Here is a 19,106-nt window from a genome sequence, read left to right as displayed (position 1 = left end):
TGCAACTTCTACTGGCCTATTACTATTAGTTATTACCTGTACCTTTACTTTATTAATTGTGAATAAAAAAAATCATTTTCACGGGAGGCGTGGTAGCACACATAAAAAACTAAAATTTAATTTCTGACCATATGTTAAAAATATCGAAACAAATCTTTATAGTCTAGTTAATAAACTCCGGAAATTGGGTTGTAGATTATGTCGGAAGGAAGAAAATTTTTGCCTTAGACGCCAATGTCTATGGGCGGTGGTGAAATAAAAAAGTAGTTTCCAATAATCACCTGCAGATAGGTGGGCAAACTATGATGTACCATAGCCCCCTTATAGCATCCCAGGGTGATGTGCTAAGACCGTTAACTATATCAAGGCTCATTGCCAAAGATACACCACCCTAGGGCAGTTTCTTAACATAAACGTTACTTTTGTGATTCCGTCGGGTCCTGGCCCCTACCGCTTTGGTAGTCAGAAGATGGCCATATTTTGATTTTGTAGTACAAATTTTTGTCATTGTCATCTGCTTTGTCAGATAGATTTTTGTGCTACAAAAAACTTATTAAAGGCACAGGACATATAACATTTGTTTGAAAATTTTAATTCATTTTTTAAACATAATAATACAAAAATAAGCTTTTGTACATTTGTACAGTGATTTTTCTACAAAGTAAGAATTCAGGTGTTAGTAATCGGTACTTTATTATCTGTTAAGTTTTTCACAGAGTACATAATCCCTACGTTTTAGAATTGTTGACGGTTGACACTTGACAGCGGCTTAGAGACTCAGAGTACTTATTGAATACCTACTGATCGTGAGATGAAATGAAATATTGATTAATGATTTGTATTTCGTAATTTCGTACCGTTCTAATAGTTTTTGTTATTATTTTATAACTATAATTGTGAAGATTTCTTCAAATACTGTAACAGGTATTATAATAATAATTTATCGTTGATTATAATGTAGATAGTTTGTTTATTGTAAATTCAAATTATTCAAATAACTAATAAAAAAATTATTCTTTAAGTATTAACAATTAATGTAACAATAAACTTTCATTACACAGCTGTTATGTCATCATCCAGTAATATTTCCCAATCTGGATATTCCCCATCAGAGTCAGAAACGCCGCAGGTAACTTTTTAAAATATTAAAAATCATAGATAATTTACAGAATGTTATCAAATTATATATAATGTGACATATATGTCTTCCAGAGTACACCACAGTCTAGAATACAAAATTTTGATCAATCTTTAAGTCATGGGGATCATGGTCACAGTTTCGAGCAATCATTGAAAAATGCTCATAAAGAACTGCACCAAAAAAGAATACAAGCTTTACGCAAGGAACTTGACTACCTAAAATCTACAGAATGGAAATTTGATTACGACAAAGGATTTGTCCAATAGATTTTTAGTATTACTTTAAATTCTAATTCCACTACTAAAATGCTTTCATATATTAAAGACTTTTTCAATTATCTAATCAATAATAATGATGATACTGATGACCAGGATAAAGAAAAATTCTTAGCTCATGAACTAGTAGAATTAGAGATCCAAGCTCAAAAAGAAGAACCTGTTATGAGCTGTATTGAAAGAGACACACCTAGTGATGCAGTTTGTTTTAAAAAGACAGGTAAAATTAAAAAGGAGATAATTTATTGGGATTTATATGATTTCATTGGGATGTATATGATTGTTATGAAAAAAGTAAAAGTAGTAGAAGTATCAATCTTAAATTTCACTTCCAGGATAGTTTTAATTTGTATGAGATCAGAATTAGGTGCTTAAATTATATAACTATGCTGAATATGCTATGTACAATAATGTCTTTCATATTTTTTATCGCTCAATATAAATTGAATACTCTAAAAACTTTGTAGCATTTACTTAATATATAGAATTAGTTTAATATTTCTGTTAAAACTTAATTAATTATATAATTTACCTATTTATTTTACTTGTTTCAGGCTTAATAACATACTGTGAGAATAATATTGTTCTGATAGATGGAACAGTTTATTATGATATATCTAACTGTTCATTAAAATTAAATGTAAATGACAAGGTCCTTTACTTAGGTTATAAGGATAGCAATGACAGTGTTTTCATTGTAAGAATTTTAGGAAACCTAGGCTTAGCTTGGGGAGATGCGGAAGAAGCAGAGGAAAATAAATTTAGAGTTGTTGAGCATGTGTTAATTGGCCAAGTTGCAAGGAGACAGGACAGATTTATTTATATCAGTGAATCTGATTTAAAATTTAACCTAGATGATGTTGAAGGAACCTTTGTACCTATAGAAGGAGATTGGTTGGAGATTATATGTTCTGTGCAAGAAGATTCTATAAGACCATTTAATATATCCACTGACCAAGTATGTTTTTAAAATTAAATAATTTTGGCACTTGAAATGTCATTTTATAGGTATATGGATAAATAAAACCACTGTTTTGGTTATATTTTTTAAATAAACTATCTTTTTCAATTTTTTATAATTTTTTCATCATTTATTTCATATTTATTATACTGGGGCTATTTGCAATCCCATCTGTGTAGGCCCTCCACTGCGATACACCTAAACTTAAAGTGTGTTCTGTGTATGGTACACAGTACAAACGTTAATGTTCTTACAGAGCTTTAGGGAGAGGGAGATATAAGATTATGTGAGATTATTAGATACATGAAAGTTGTGACTTTCATGTATCTAAATTTGTTTTGGGTAAATTTGTCCATCTGACTGCCAATTATTGTTTAAAATTATAGATTAAATTGCAAAAGCATGTTGTTTATATTATTTTGAGTTTTACTGAAGTATTGAAAGAATTATTGTACAATATTACTTAGAGACTATCATATTGTTTGAATGTTTTAAAAAATTTTATTTACTTCTTTATTACTTAACTATCCTTTGCATTTTAGGTCTTAAAAGTGATTGCTTTTAATGCTATTCGAACTAAAATCAAAACTGGAATTGTTACTCAATGGTCGGGTTCTTCGGGAATATGTGACAATCAAATTTATATTGACAACAGAACTCTTTTAAATGGTATTCAACCAGTTCTTGGATCAAAGGTAATTAATTGCTTCCAATAAATTCGTTTAAGACAGGAGTGATATATTTTAATGTTATGATGGTATTTAAATTAATAAACTTATTAAATTAATTTATTTAAGAAACTACCGAAATTTGAATAAAATTCTAGTTTTGGTAAAAAATTTTTAACATTGAGTAGTATAAATCTTAATAATTGAAAGGAAAATATATGCAGACACAAATAGAAATTGTTTATTTTTTTTTAATTCTTCAATGCAGAACTGTTAGGTTTTAATATTTATTGCACTACTTGGCAGGCTTGGAAGTCGAGATGGCCCAGTGGTAAGAACGTGTGAGTCTTAACCGATGAACGTGGGTTCAAACCTGGGCAAGCACCTCTGAATTTTTATGTGCTTATTTTCTGTTATAATTCATCTCGTGCTTTTCGGTGAAGGAAAACATCGTGAGGAAACTGCATGTGTCTAATTTCATCGAAATTCTGCCACATGTGTATTCCACCAACCCGCATTGGAGAAGCGTGGGAATAAGCTCGAAACCTTCTCCTCAAAAAGGGAGAGGAGGCCTTAGCCCAGCAGTGGGACATTTACAGGCTGTTACTGCACTACTTGGAGTTATATTTTTAACACGTAAGAAAAAATAGTTATGAAATATTTAAAATACCATATACATTTATTCTAGGTTTTAGTAGAGGCAATAGAAAGTAATCAAGGTTCATGCACATGGAGAGCTATAAAGTTGATGGTAGTCAGTAACGAAACTACTATTAGGCCACAGAATATAATACTAAATGAAGAGCAAGTCAGTCTTGACCTGGAAGTAGAAAAAAATATAGAGATGACGCATCCTTTAAAATTTGATCAAATATGTTTTCAACAAACACAAAAAATAATTTTAAATATAATAAATAGAAGTAATCAGTTGTATGTCATGAACAAATGGATCATATTAAGCAAAAAACTAAATTCTCAAATACAAGTTAAACCATATATCAATCAACCAATAAAGTTTGATCCAGGACAAAAAATTAGTTTCACTGTTACATGTATGCCAAAATTTTTTGGGCAATCTAAAGAGAGTTTAGTATTTCTTTTTAAAGGATTTCAATTGAAGCGAATTATTGAGATAAACGTAATTGAAAACAAACAAATTCTTAGTAAAGAAGTTGGAGATAATTATAACCAAAAGAAAGAAATAAATAAAGTTGATGAAATGAAGAAAATAAGAGACAATGTTGAACCATATATTGTTGGAGTTAAACCATATAAATTATCTGCATTTGTTGATGTTAGGATTGGAGATTATTCTATTCCAGATAAAATATGGGCTGTTCTCTTAGGAGATTCTAGCAACTTAACTTTTTGCGCTGATTTTAATAAATTATTAGCCAAAATTGAATTGAATTTTCCTTTTTTGTCACAAAATTTAACGATAAATAATTATATTGATAAATGGCATACACTATTATGGATGGACGAAGTTCAAGCTAATTTAAACATGAGAATTTATGATAACACTAAAGCATTCTTATTGCGTTGTGATGAGTATCTTGGCATAGAAATAACTAAGTTAACCGAAAGAAGACCATCATTGATTAAAGGAGATAGGGTTATTGTAAGAGATGTAAGGAATCCAAATGCATCTCGTTACGAAGGCTATATTCATAACATAAGAGGGAATTTAGTTTTGATTAAATTTCATCCACATTTTCATGACTCTTACAATGGCGGCGACGTCTCAATAGAGTTCCATTTCAGTCGAACCATGTTTAGAAGATCACACCATGCAATTAATTTGGCTTTGTCTAATCTCGGTCCTGACATATTGTTTCCTTCCCGAATAAAAATTAAATCGCCTCAGATATCTGATGAGAATCTTGGCAAAATAAAATGGTTTAACACAAAATTAAATAGCATTCAAAAACATGCTGTTATAAATATACTTAAAGGCGAATGTCGGCCGATGCCATACGTGATATTCGGTCCGCCAGGTACGGGAAAAACTGTTACTCTTATCGAAACTATTTTGCAAATATTGGCTATGGTCCCAGAAAGTAGAATTTTGGTTGCGACGCCATCTAATAGTGCAGCTAATTTAATAACAGAGAGGTTAATACAGTATAAAGCTTCCTTTACTGGTTCAATTGCTAGAATTATTGCAAATTATCTGATCGATTCTGAGAGCATACCCAGTACTATCAAACCATATTGTGTTCATTTTGATATATCTGCAGAAAATAGGTTGGAAAAAATTCAAGATAATTATCAGAAAACACACATATGTAGACATCGAGTTACTATCGGCACGTGTTATTGCCTTGGTATGTTCCTACATTTAAAATTACCTAAAAACCACTTTACACACATAATTATAGATGAAGCAGGTCAAGCTACGGAGCCCGAAATAATGGTGCCAATGAATTTTATTCACAAAGAACATGGACAAATTATTCTTGCAGGTGATCCAATGCAGTTAGGTCCTATAATTCTATCGAAATATTGCAAAGAGTATGGGATGGATGAATCTTTTTTGTGTAGGCTACTTGATAGATTCCCTTATCTTAAGGATTATCATTCATTCCAAAACGGCTTCGACAACCGACTTGTAACAATGCTGAATGAGAACTACAGATCATTAAAGGAAATTATAAAATTGGCCAGTGATATGTTTTATGATGGAAAACTTGTAGCAATAATAGACGAAAGTATGCCATGGACATTAAAATTTATGCAAGCGACCTGTGAAATCTTCGAATCAAACAGTAGCACTGGTGGTATATTCGTGTTTGGTATTAAGGGTGACAATGTGAGAGCTGAAGACAGCCCTTCTTGGTATAATCCTCAAGAGGCGGCAATGGTAGCACTTACTACATGTAAACTGTATAAAAGGCACATAGCGGCTGATGAAATTGGTATTATAACACCGTATTTGTCACAGGTAAATTAAACAAATTTTATTACTATTTAAGGGGTTATTCTAGATATATTTTTACAAGTACATTATACATTTCATTTAAATATCTTAATATCTTATATATTACACACTTGATACAAAGATAAAAAACCGAGATGGCCCAGTGCTTAGAACGCTTGAATCTTAACCGATGACCGTGGGTTCAAACCTGGGCAAGCACCACTGAATTTTCATGTGCTTAATTTATGTTTATAAATTATCTCGTTGACGGTGAAGGAAAGCATCGTAAGGAAACCTACATGTGTCTAATTTCACTGAAATTCTGCCACATGTGTATTCCACTAACCCACATTGGAGCAGCATGGAATAATCTTCAAACCTTCATGTCAAAAAAAGGAGAGGTGACCTTAGCCTATTAGAAGGACAATCTACAGGTTGTTTCTGTAGACATAGATTTCATTACTATTGTAGTCACGTCGTTTGGAGGCATTCAGGCGTAATTCCACGGATGGTAACCGGTGCATCACCGGCCGTTCAGGCGAGTGCATGAACAAAATGATAAAAACTATCTATGCTTTCTTACTGAGCAGTATTATAGTATCCCAACGACGAGTTATGAGTTGATTAAAACTAATCTGTTTTACGACAGAAAATCTCGCTCATGTTTCCTGTTAATGGAATCGAATACTTGAAGAGTTTTTAATAGAGTTGAGAGTGAGATTCGTTGAAAATAAGACGACATTCATGAAAGTTTCCGAACGTTTCTTTACATATCCACTTTCATTAGTACTTATAATTATTTATCGACTTTCGAAGGTGCTGACTTGGATAGGTTAGGTTAGTGAGATAGGAACTACATTTGCTCTGTGGAATTCTAACACTTGCTGATTGACAGACAAGACGATAAAATTACAGGCGCCAACATTTAACACCGACGAGACCGATACATAAATCAAGCCATTTACGTTGGCGAAAATATGGGCTTGTGAAGTCTTGTCGACGGATTGAGCGTTGCTCTCTTATCTATTAAATTGTATTTAAATATATAATATATATTATTTATTGTTTGCAGGTAAAATATTTGCGAATTCTTTTCAGCTCTATGGGGCTACCTATACCTAAAATAGGTACGGTTGAAGACTTTCAGGGGCAGGAACGACCAATTATTCTTATATCAACAGTGAGATCTACTGAATCACTTTTGGAGGAAGATTCAAAACAAGCATTAGGATTTGTGGGAAATCCAAAACGGTTCAACGTCGCATTGACAAGAGCTCAAATATCAACAATAATTTTTTGCAACCCATATCTATTCTCCAAAGATCCTTCGTGGAAGAAAGTCATAGAAAGTGCAGTCTCAACGGAAAAATACATGGGCTGTGATCTGCCCTTTGATTTTGATAATACTGTGAATAATACATATTAATTCTGACTGATAATGAGTTTTATTTTTCTTAGGATATTTGTTGAATGTTGTAAGACGTGTCGATATCCCAGTGGATAGAAGACGTGGATAAACGTGACGTGGTAAACCAATGACATTTCATGTACTTAGTTTATGTTTATAATGGACCATGTTTAGCAGATATGTAAACACAGAAACACGAATAAAAATTATTAAGATTTAAAAGAAAAAATGTGTGACAGTACAACACACAACAGTCGGACCATGTTAATCTATATATGTATATAACTAAAATTATATATATATTAAAGATATTACATAACATTGGTTTTCTCTTCATTCGTGTATCTGTGGGATGGAATATTTCAGTACGACATGATTAAATTCATATCGTGGTTAGCGGTGTAGAATCTTGCATGTGTCTGATGTACATGATGACAACATGTAATCCACTATATAAGCCCCAAACTTTAAATTGAAAGCAGGCCTGCGTTATTTTATGCAGTGGCTTTTCATTTTCACATGTACTATTTTATATTTCTAGCGATTTGCGAAACCCTTATTTCATTCATTTTGGTAGACACTTTTTGGGCAAGACGGTTTCACTTTTCATGTCTTTGAGCTAACCGATCAAACCATGTATTGGCATACGGAAGGCGGAGAACCGGAAAAAAAAGTTATAAAGTTTATCTCCATTCATCTTTTTTTCTGCGCAATGCATGTATTATCAAAATATATTGATTATATTTTTAAAATGAATAACTAATTATTTATCTATTCACGTTCATTTTTATATAAAACCCATTAAGTTCGACGTAGTGATGAAGAAAGTAATAAAGAAAGTAAGTTTAGTGGCCACGATGGTGACAGTCTAAGTCTAGCTAGAATCAAACATCAGATTATTTTAAATTATGAGTTATATTTTAAATGTTTTTTTCTTATGCTGGCTTTGTCGGTACTTTATTGTCTCTACGTCCTTTGTATCCTCTCCAGGGACGCATAATATGTTTTACAGTGGCTGCATTCTCATAGGCTATAGCCTATGTTTTAAAAAAATATATTCTTATAATTGGAAAAAAAATGAAATATAATAATTTTGTCCACAATTGCTTGCCTGATCTCTCTCATCATCAAATCAAAAATCAAAATAATAAATATTTTATACTTTATATAATAACCATAGACAACGCAACGTCAATTTGGCAAAGAGAGGAAATAAATAAGGAAACGTCACTTTACGGCTCACCGTATTTATTAATTTTTGTAAATTTTGTTTTTTTTTTAAACTTTAAGTTTAAAATTGGTATAATGCTTTTAAAGAAGTATAAATTATAATATATTGCAATAATAACTTCGATGTGTAATAACTTATCTAAGAATGGAATCAAATAGTGTTGTTCTATGTGACAATCTTATTAAATGGTTGCAGACCTTAAATCTTACTGCCAAACATGGAACACCTTCAGGTATTAGATTGTAGATTGGTGTGTGGAAACATATTTACCATTCCATAAAACACCCATCCTATAATTCATACAGTATATCATTTACATTTTTTGACAAGTAAATAAACAGATAATATGGATTGTAGTGTTAAAAGTAGCTTAATATAAATTATAACTTACAGTACAGTGCATGATAATATTTAGAATAAAAACTTCTGATACCACAATTAGTCTTATAACTATCCTCGTCTAATGTAAAATAAGGCAATAGCAGACATTTGATATTATTCACAGAGCTATCAGATGGTGTAGCAATAGCTGAGGCACTTACCCAAATTGCACCTGAATATTTCTCAATAAGTTGGAATTCTAAAATTAAAACAGAAGTAGCTCATAACTGGCGATTGAAGGTCAGCAATTTGAAAAAAATATTAGAAGGTGTTGTTGGTAAGTTTCATGTATCATTTCATATTTAAATAAATGAAAAATAGTTATATTTTTCATATATTAAACTTTTTTTAAATATTACTTTGCAATAATAACATACTGATTTATGTTGTGTTTTATTTATCTTCAATTTCTAATAATATTAAATGTGTAATTATCTTTGCTGTGTTAAGATGGTTTGCTTTATTACTTCAAATTTTTTTTATTAAGCAATTGTAATTAGTGACTATCAATGGAATACTTTAAAATTTTTAGTCTAATACCAGAAAAGCTAAATTAAATGATGTTTATTTAGCTAATAAAAAAACTTATCAATACTGAAATTCCTTTACTTATATTTATACTATATACTTTATAATCTTCTATTTTTTAAACATATTTTTTCTTTATTTATTTATGTATTAATTTGATAAAAGATGTTCAAGTTCATTTCTAATAAAGTCTTCCCTTGCAATGAATAAAGATGAATGGAAGAGTGTTGTAAGTGATAAGGCTGATTTTGCATGCTTTATTCTACTTTGTTATTATTCCTTCTTAGTGTTTTGTGTATTGCATGCAATAAAGTATAGTTTAGGAACTAATTTTTAATAAGTTTGGTATGTTGTTATTGTAAAATAAGCTAGATTCTGGAAAAAATGAAATCAACCAATATTTAAAAAAAATTGGGTGCTTGCAGATTTTATGAAGAAAAGGATAACAATAAATCAATTAAATTTAAACATAAATACATGCATTTTAGATTAAATTAAAATGGTTTATTTACCTTTTTCTACCAAAAGAAACCACATATATATAGATAAGTTAAAGTTTTAAAAATAAATAAGATATATCATATAAGTAAGATATTAATGAGCCTATTTAATGAGATATATGCAATTAATGTTTCAATAATATATTGAATAGATAAGTTATTTATTAAACTTTTTAAAAAAAATTCATGCATTTGTAATTAATATTTTTTAATTAAAAATAAATATGAATATTTATTTTGAAAAAATTACTTAGCCAATATTCTCTTAAAACCAGAAGAAACAGTGCATTTCAGATAATAACAATATTATTGTATAAGTAGGTGTACTTTGCAGTTTCACCCGTTTTTAATTTAGACTTGACATGATAATCGTCAATATGATGCCCCTGTTCATAAATTAACATTTTATGTATTTGTTAATTCAACAAATATCATTTTTCTATTTAACTTTATATTATATGTTTATTTTACAAAGATACAGTCTTACAATTTTTTAAGAGGGAGATTAGTTAATGCTGTATCTTCTTCTTTCTTGTTCATGTCTTTCCAGTTTAACTAAACAGCTGCCAAGCAACATTTATAAGGATGTAATTTTTTAATTAGTTTGATTTTTCAAAATAATCACTTATATATATATTTTCGTATGCATATTCAAAAAAAAATATAATCTTGTAGTCATTTTCCTTTCTAATTAAAATCTCGGTGAGGTAATACATGCAGGTTCCGCTTTTAAATTCTTGAATTTTATGTTGCAAATTAATTAAGTCTTTCAGCACACCGATAGATCCGCATACGGAAATTAAATTATGTCTTGTTCATTCTTACATAATTTGTATAGTCTTGTCTTTGTAACTAGCTCGAAAACATTTGTGTAAAAAATTTGTTCATTAGTGGGTTGATAGTTTTTAGTTTAAAAAGTCCTTATAATGGAAGTATGCAATACTGTTAACGTTTTCGTTTTATTTACAGATTACCATCAGGACATTTTGAATTTAAGTTTACAGGAATTTTCTAGACCAGATGTTGTCAATATTGCTGAACATGCAGATCCATCCGACTTGGGCAGGTTACTGCAGTTGGTACTTAGTAAGTCATTATTTTTATTTCAATCACTGTATACAAATTAAGATATATGTACAGAGCGGCAAAGTGAAAAAACGCACGTGGTTCATAACTGACGATCGCGGGTTTAAGATTCACCACAGATTTTAAAGAAGATGAAGGATCATAAATACTTTAAATTTTCACAATATTTTTCTAGATGTACATTATACATACATGCATTAAACATAAAGTTTCGGTTCATGTATTTCTACCAATCAAACCAATACAAGCAAACTTTTGCCCAGAGATGAGACGTTTACAGTTTACAGGCCGTAATTATGAATTTGATCTGATAAATTGCTAATAATTTAGTTAGTAGCAATTTATATACAACTGATGTTAATAATAACGAACATACCCCAATTGCATTACAAAGGAATGTAATTGGTGAAATGTAATTAACTATTTGCTATCTTGCTAATTCTTCTCGGTAATTATATAAGTATATACATGAATTCAGGGCGTGCAGCTAGTATTATATAAAAGCTTAAACGATTCGAACGAAAAGCATAAAAATAGATTGTCCAATTACTTTTTTGTACGTCTCTTTAATTATACGTTAAATATAATAAAACAATTATTGACTTACGACTAACTAAGCGGGCTCGTAACATGTAACGTGTAATATATCCAAGTCAATTATTTTTACGTATAATTTAATACGTAATGTTGTCATAAAAATAATTTTAATGATAAGTACATATAATTTTGTTACAAATATAAGACATTAATTGTTTCGTACAGGCTGTGCAGTCAACTGTATTAAAAAAGAGGAATATATCACGCGAATTATGGATTTGGAGTTATCGTGCCAGCGTTCGATAATGCAAGCGATACAGGTAAGAGTGATATGTATACGATCACACGTACCAACTTATAAATATAATTACGTTGAATTAATTGAAATTGTAAACAGGGCAGAGAATGATCGTAATATTTATTGCAATAATAAATTAGCACATATTATTTCTCAACGGCACTTTCGATGATGTATGCTCGTTACTCGAAAAGAAATACGAACGGTTTAGTTACGCACACTTTAATGTCCTTGGATCACGAATTGTACAACTCTGCTGTCTGCATGTTATGTTATGTAGTTAGTTAACGTTTGAGGTTTGTTATTGCAGCACGGTCGAATAAGATTTTTTTTTTTTTTACCGCGAAAAGTTTGCGTTATTTTTTATCATTCGTACTTGTGTTTGAAAATAGAATTAATGTTAAGGTGTTTTAGTTTTTTAAAGTGGCCATCAAAGTTTTTAATCTAATTCAACATTAACTTGTGCCTAGAATACAGTATCTACACCTCGCCCACCCAATTGGTGAGTAGGGAGATCGAGAGGTGAGACGAGATCTTGGAAACAATAAATTAATCAAAACATGAATTAATTAATTTACATCTAAGTTATTTAATAATAAATTATTGTTATTGTGCCTATCTAATTATATGATTTAGATGTAATAACATAAAAAAAAAACCATCGATTGATCGGATAAACATTCGGAAATTGATAACTGAATTATGAGCTGAAATTTGACACAGCATTAGTATTCGTTTTGATATAGGAATTCCCACCAAAGAAGTTTTGGCGCATTTTAATATTTTTCTTGATCACTTGTGTTAATATTAATTGAATAATTTAAAAGATTGATTGCTTATAACTAGGAACTGGAGACTATAACTCTGGGCACAAATCGTGGTAGTATACATTCAGAGACGACAGCCGGCGACCAGACAGATGTTGATATGAGAGAGGTGCTCGCGCAAAGATGTCACGAGCTCGACACACAGGTACGCTACTGAAAATGTTTTCACATAATATTCTAATATTTGGGCATTGGTCGGGCATTTTTTTTAATCTATAGTTCCTACAAAATAACCTCGTCAATTTATTGTTATATTAAAAGTACTATTTTATGTAGAGGTTTTGCGTGAGGAATATGTTTGGAAAATATAAATGGAAGTCACGGGTTGGCATTAGAAATTCGCATCTCGAATTTGGGGTCGCTAAGGGTAGTTTTTTATAGGGGATGTTTGCCCCTTTCAAACGACCCCTCAAGCCGTGGAGACGCGTAGTTTTTTTACATGAGTTTGAAGTTACTTGCAACATAACTATCTAAAAATTTATTATAAAAACATTAAATTTTAAAAACAGTATGAAGTCAAGTACATATTTATTAAAGCGCCACCACAAAACATCTTATCTAACGCATTAGTAAACTCAAGGACTTTGTATTTTTTTCAGGTGAAAATTCTTCGCGAGGAGAAGATGACGTTGCTGAGCGAGGTGAGCAGACTGACGGCGGCGCGCGAGGCGGAGGGCGGCCCGGGCGGCGAGCTGGACGAGGCCGGCGCCTCGCTGGGGCCCGCGCACGCTGGTACGCTGCGCTACAGCAACATGCGCGCGCAGCTCGACGCGCTCAAGGACGAGCTGGACAAGGTTGAGCTGCAGCGCGACGACCAGCGCGCGCGCGCCGACGCGCTCGAGCGGGAACTCGCGCTTACCAAGCTGAGGAACGAGGAGTTGCAGGTGCGAAAGAACTTCAATCTTTACGAGTTTTGATGTTCATCTGCTTCAAAAAATGATCAAAAGATAAAAAACCTGCATTCCATTTTAGATGGCGGCTTCGGAGAATGTGGCTCTGAAGGATGAAGTAGATGCGTTAAGGGAGACGGCTGCTAAGGCAGCCGCCTTGGAGGCAACCGTCGCATCTTACAAAAAGAGGATGGAAGAACACGTCGATCTAAGAAGACAGGTATAAACAATTTGACTAATCTGCTATAAATATATAAATTAGGTCCCGTCCATAATGTCATTCATATATGTGTATTGTTTCCAGGTGAAGCTGCTGGAGCGCGCGAACACGGAGCATGTGCAGCGCGCCATCGAGCACGAGCAAGCCGCGACGCGTGCGCAGACCTTGCGCTCGCAACTCGACATCTACAAGAAACAGGTACCAGCGAGAGCGCGCATCAGACATGACATGCTAGCAATATGAAGCCTTAAACGCGAACGGTCTCTCGCAGGTGACAGACTTAAACGAGAAACTGGACGCGGAGATAACGAAGGCGGACAAGCTGGAGATCGAGAACAAAAAGATGAGCAGTCGCGCGGCATCACTGCAGCGCGAGCGAGACGCGCTGTTGCACGAGCGAGACACGCTGAGGGAGACCGTCGATGAGCTGCGCTGCTCCACCATCACCGCCGGTACCATATAAATATTGCTTTTGTAGTTTTCGTCCAATACCATATTGCATGAATTGAAACCAATTCGACGTGTGTAATAGATTCGCGATATTATGGTTTATGGTTTAAGAATTTATTTCTTAAAAAAAAAAAAGAATACAATTCACTTTAAATATTTGAGAAAACAAGATTAACATACTTAATTATTATATATACAACATACGGCCGGTACACAAAAATAAAGAACAACAAATTAAACTCTTCACTTAAAATAATGTGGGTATGACAAAAACAAGATGCAATATTACGTATTGTTTGTGTTATAGCAATTGGATAGCAATTGATATTACTTTCTTTAGCTAATTTACACATTAAAATTTTGTAAGAAAAATTCAATAATCAAATAAAAATGTAGAAAATTAGTCATTGATAGTATGAAATGAAACTCTTAAAACAATTTTATAAAAAATGCGAATACTTTAGGGCCTAGAGAACTGTTTTAAGTTAACGAAATGTCATGTTTAAGATCTTTTAAATACCAGGTGCGAGTGAAGACAACGTTTCGCGAGAATTGATACCGAACGACTTGAAGGAGCGACTCATACGACTGGAGCACGAAAACAAATTGCTAAGACAGAATCAAGGCGCCCAGACCGACGAGGCGTCCGTGCAGGTAAATATATAGACGGAAGAATCCAGTATCGAAACTTGTACATATTGTTATACGCTGGATGCTCCCAGGCGCTGCTAGAAGACTACGCGGCGCGGCTAGAGAAGCAGCGCGCGCTCAACCGCGAGGCCACCGCGCGCATCATGCAGCTCGAGGCCTCGCTCGAGGCGCCGCACCCGCGCCTCGCCTCCGCGCTCGAAGACAGCCAGAGGAAGTGTAAGTCGTACCTTCGCTTATGTCGATGGATGCAACCTGTCAAAACGCCATCTTCTAAACTCACGGACTCTCGCTTGATGTCTGATAATTCATATTTTTTCAGCGCTACAAGTGGAAGAGTTGCAAGCGACGTTGGCGGAAGAGAGAAGACGTGCCAGCAAATTGCAGGAGGCGCTGTCCGCTCGAGAAGCCGAACTGTTGGCCACCGAGGATAAGTACAAGAAATGCGTCGAGAAAGCGAAGGAAGTGATCAAAACCCTTGACCCTAGGACGACAGGTTTGTTTCTGTTGGGACTTTTACGGATATTTTAAATTAAAAAAATATATAGTTGAAACCTATCAATCATATTCGAACTTGTAAATGAAGGCTTTAACAAATTGCTTGTGAATTATTTTAATGCAATATTAAGTATATAATAAGTTACTTTATTATAATTATTGCACATTTTATATTGTAAGTGCATGTTATTATTCTGAATAAGTGAATTAAATCTATTCATTTAAGTAAATTCAAATTTGCGCCAAATGAAAGTATGCAACATACTTTTTGCATGTCGAATGTAGAACACATTCTAAATATTATTATTTAAGAATATTTAAATAATAAAAAATTATGTGAAATTGATTATTTCACTAACTTGTATTAAGATAACAAAATGATAGAAAGAGAGAAATTTGTCCAGGCCAACAGTCGCTATCCGATGTTACGCTGGGCTACTCGCGTGGTCCGGGGAACGCGAGCGCTAATGCGTCACGCGGGGAGCCTGCGGCCACTAATAATAATCGACACGAGTAAGTAACTTTGATACAAACGTAGCTTATAACTAGCTGCTTGCGGAACTAGTGTTTGTTAAAAACAGAAAATATATAACTTTAACATTGTTTAAAAAAACATTATTAATTTCGTTGTTACAACTTACATCTTGTAATTTCTGAAAGATACTACATCTTTTACAGGTAGTTTTGTAAGATGAAAGTATTTAAAAAAACTATGATGACACGTGAAGTGTAATATATGTGTGTATGTGTGGAGGTATATTTGTATTTGTCCGCCAAAAGCTGGTACTCAAAGTTGAAGCTAAGGAATTTAATAATTGGCTATAGTTTATATCAGAATTACCTAATTACCCTTTACTTGTGCAGATGGAGTGGGAGCGGCAGCGGGAGCGGGAGCGAGGAGAGCGGCCGCTGCGCCAACGAGCAGCGCCTGCTGGCATCGGCGTGGTACCAGCTGGGCGCGCGCTGCCACCGCGAGGCCGTGGAGTCGCGGTTCGCGCTGCTGTCGGCGGGGCACTCGTTCCTGGCCCGCCAGCGCCGCCAGCCGCCGCGAGCGCGCGCGCCCGCCGCGCCCGCGCCCGCGCAGTGACCGCGCCCGCCCGCTCGCGCCGAGCCAGTACATACAGTGCTGTGTGTACGTGAGGGCTACCCTCATTAGACCGACGGCGGGACGGCTAGTGATACTTCTCTGTGAGATGTGATTTTAACCCACTTTAGTGACTTCTTTAATAAAGAAGTCTGTCTATTTTACCAATATTCTGCCATTTATTCATTTCAAAGATTTTGTTCAGTACATACATGCCGAATAAAAAGTAGGGAAAGATGCTCAAAATTATAATTTTTTTTTATTCTGTTCTTTTGTCAATTTTCTAAATTTTGTTTTTAGACGGTTAAGTTTATGGAAGGAAAATTTTGATTAGCGATCAATAGAAAATTCTGAAATAACGCAAAGAAAATCAAATCGTTTAATTTATAAAAAACGATGCAGTTTACTGTAGGAAGATTCTTAATTAAGAGAAAATAATTTATTGTGGCCAGCATATGGTACAAACCAAAAACGTTGCTTAAACATTTTTTTAAATAACTATAATATTTTGATAATATGTATATGCATTATTCCATACTTTTTATACACTGTAAATACCTTAGTGGAATTGTTATAAAGTGTTTGTTATTCCAGTATTATTTTACCCAGTTATAATATGAGATCACTCTAAAACTATTTATTCTGACTAAAAGTTCACATGCTAAAAGGACAGCTGATTCTGTACAACGCTAGTGCTATACTATCTATGGTACATGAATTACTGTCTTGACTCACCACCATATGTAGCGTCTGCCTAGGTGTGTCTGCACAGTGCACCCAGTAAAAAAAAAACTATGATCCGTCGAGTTTAAATTATGGCCTGATAATGTGCCCTTGAATGATATATTTTTAATTAGAATTAACAAAATATATAATTGTATATAATTATATGCATCGATCTTTGTAATTAGAATACGGAGATTTTATATGAAAATTATAAATACTTATGGTCATCTACATATATGTACAGTTTATATAAAGATAGAGTAAGTATGATGTGTTCATGTAAATGTAATTAGAAATAATTCAGACATGAGATCATTTTTTTTTTATTTAGACAGAAATCATTGATAAATGTTTTTCAGATGTTCATAATTTTTCTAATGCAATTCATTTAATTTCATACTTGTGGTGATTTTTTTTTCTCAAGTGAGACTTGTACTTTTTTTTCGCTACTAAGTATTTAATATATACTTATAATAATTTATGTGTAGCATACTTTTAGTAAATGTTAATGTTTCGAACAAATCATTTTATTTTTTACAAAATAATTTAATATGAAAACAACTTTTTTTACCAGTAAATCATTTAGAAGGGTAGAGTGTGTTTGCAAATGTGCGTTTTATATTTAAATATATGTTTCAATGTGGTGCAATAGTAAAGAGTGAAAGGTAAGACTTGTCTTCTTTGTCACACCAATACATCCAAACAGATAGCCAGACTGTTGGCTAAATCAATTTTGTATTTGTTGATTATGTCATGGAAAAGGATCTAGGTATCTTTTCTCTTTAATATATAAATAAAAATGTAAAAAAAATCATCCTACAAAAATATTATTATATCATCTCATTATAAAAGACCTTAGCATGTACTAAGTAAAACTTAGTTTTATATTTTGTATTGTAAAAGATAGGAAACACGCATAAAGTTTAATTCTTTCATAGTAGTTACAAGCTGTAAAACAGTGTGTCAAGAGCACTGTAATTTTATTCTAGCTCATTTCGGAAATAGTAAATATATACATATATATATATATATATATATATATATATATATATATATATATATACATGTTCTTACAAGTATATAAGTAAGTATTTTTTGCAACATTACTCAAAAAATAATATGTGACATTATAATATAATTTTTGCGTTATTAAATACAAATATTTACTTTCATTTATTTCATACTAAAGAACGTTACTGTTAGCGTAGACATGACACAGGGCCGGGGGACTAGTTATTATAGTTAAAGACTATAAAACGACAAATTTAACAAATATTGGTGCATTTGTATTATTTATTAAGAATTAAGTTAACTTTTTATTATTCAATTTTTTTTGTCACATAATGGAATTTTAATTTAGTGTCAATTTTTGACAGATAAAAAAACAAAATAGAAAATATTAACTACTATGCTTAGATATTATATTTTTATTATATTAATAACTAATATAGATAACAAATAATTATCAGTCCAAAACTAAATTGTATTAATATTTCAAGTAGTTTTAAAGCTATGTTTACACTGTTTTAATTTGTCGTCGATCTTACGTTTACTTAGTTGACATTTTGTAAAGATTATTCATAAAATAAAATTTGTTACAATATTTAACTGCATAGAAAACAAGGCGTTACTTTAACAACTATAGTGCTTATATTATCTGTTCCTGACTAGAGCTTATCGATGCAATATATAAATATGTTAATCTAAACTAATATGAATTTATTAAAATATTTTTCAATTTATAGCTATATGAATAGAATGGTGTAAATATAGCTTTTATTAAGTTCAAGGAGTGTTTAGTATTTCATGTGATAATTTCATTATTAATA

The 19,106-nt window shown here is 32.4% G+C and overlaps 2 protein-coding genes across 2 annotated transcripts; both read left to right on the top strand.

Moving 5' to 3' along the window:
• Nucleotides 1-778: 778 nt before the first annotated feature.
• LOC126770788 (probable RNA helicase armi) lies at nucleotides 779-7,404 on the top strand. Its single transcript, XM_050490352.1, has 7 exons — nucleotides 779-924; nucleotides 1,062-1,129; nucleotides 1,213-1,636; nucleotides 1,971-2,374; nucleotides 2,920-3,072; nucleotides 3,734-5,989; nucleotides 7,038-7,404. The coding sequence occupies exons 3-7, from the start codon at nucleotides 1,447-1,449 to the stop codon at nucleotides 7,389-7,391; spliced, it is 3,357 nt and encodes a 1,118-aa protein (XP_050346309.1). The 5' UTR covers nucleotides 779-924; nucleotides 1,062-1,129; nucleotides 1,213-1,446; the 3' UTR covers nucleotides 7,392-7,404.
• Nucleotides 7,405-8,584: 1,180 nt separating this feature from the next.
• Nucleotides 8,585-19,042, top strand: LOC126775550 (protein hook). Its single transcript, XM_050497945.1, has 14 exons — nucleotides 8,585-8,836; nucleotides 9,110-9,262; nucleotides 10,983-11,099; nucleotides 11,862-11,956; nucleotides 12,781-12,906; nucleotides 13,361-13,645; nucleotides 13,734-13,871; nucleotides 13,956-14,069; nucleotides 14,143-14,323; nucleotides 14,845-14,975; nucleotides 15,044-15,188; nucleotides 15,292-15,465; nucleotides 15,872-15,980; nucleotides 16,332-19,042. The coding sequence occupies exons 1-14, from the start codon at nucleotides 8,749-8,751 to the stop codon at nucleotides 16,552-16,554; spliced, it is 2,079 nt and encodes a 692-aa protein (XP_050353902.1). The 5' UTR covers nucleotides 8,585-8,748; the 3' UTR covers nucleotides 16,555-19,042.
• The last annotated feature ends 64 nt before the right edge of the window (nucleotides 19,043-19,106 follow it).

The sequence above is a fragment of the Nymphalis io genome, chromosome 1 (assembly GCF_905147045.1).
Source record: "Nymphalis io chromosome 1, ilAglIoxx1.1, whole genome shotgun sequence".
Lineage (NCBI taxonomy): Eukaryota > Metazoa > Arthropoda > Insecta > Lepidoptera > Nymphalidae > Nymphalis > Nymphalis io.
Note: the sequence above shows the minus strand (reverse complement) of the source record. Positions and strands in the feature narration are given on the sequence as shown.

Excerpts from the sequence above, each read along its gene's own strand:
- LOC126770788 (XM_050490352.1), top strand. The coding sequence starts at position 1,447 with ATGCTTTCATATATTAAAGACTTTTTCAATTATCTAATCAATAATAAT. Across the intron at positions 1,637-1,970 it reads AGTTTGTTTTAAAAAGACAG|GCTTAATAACATACTGTGAG; the intron begins GTAAAATTAAAA and ends TACTTGTTTCAG. Across the intron at positions 2,375-2,919 it reads TTAATATATCCACTGACCAA|GTCTTAAAAGTGATTGCTTT; the intron begins GTATGTTTTTAA and ends TTTGCATTTTAG.
- LOC126775550 (XM_050497945.1), top strand. The coding sequence starts at position 8,749 with ATGGAATCAAATAGTGTTGTTCTATGTGACAATCTTATTAAATGGTTG. Across the intron at positions 9,263-10,982 it reads AATATTAGAAGGTGTTGTTG|ATTACCATCAGGACATTTTG; the intron begins GTAAGTTTCATG and ends TTTTATTTACAG. Across the intron at positions 11,957-12,780 it reads CGATAATGCAAGCGATACAG|GAACTGGAGACTATAACTCT; the intron begins GTAAGAGTGATA and ends GCTTATAACTAG.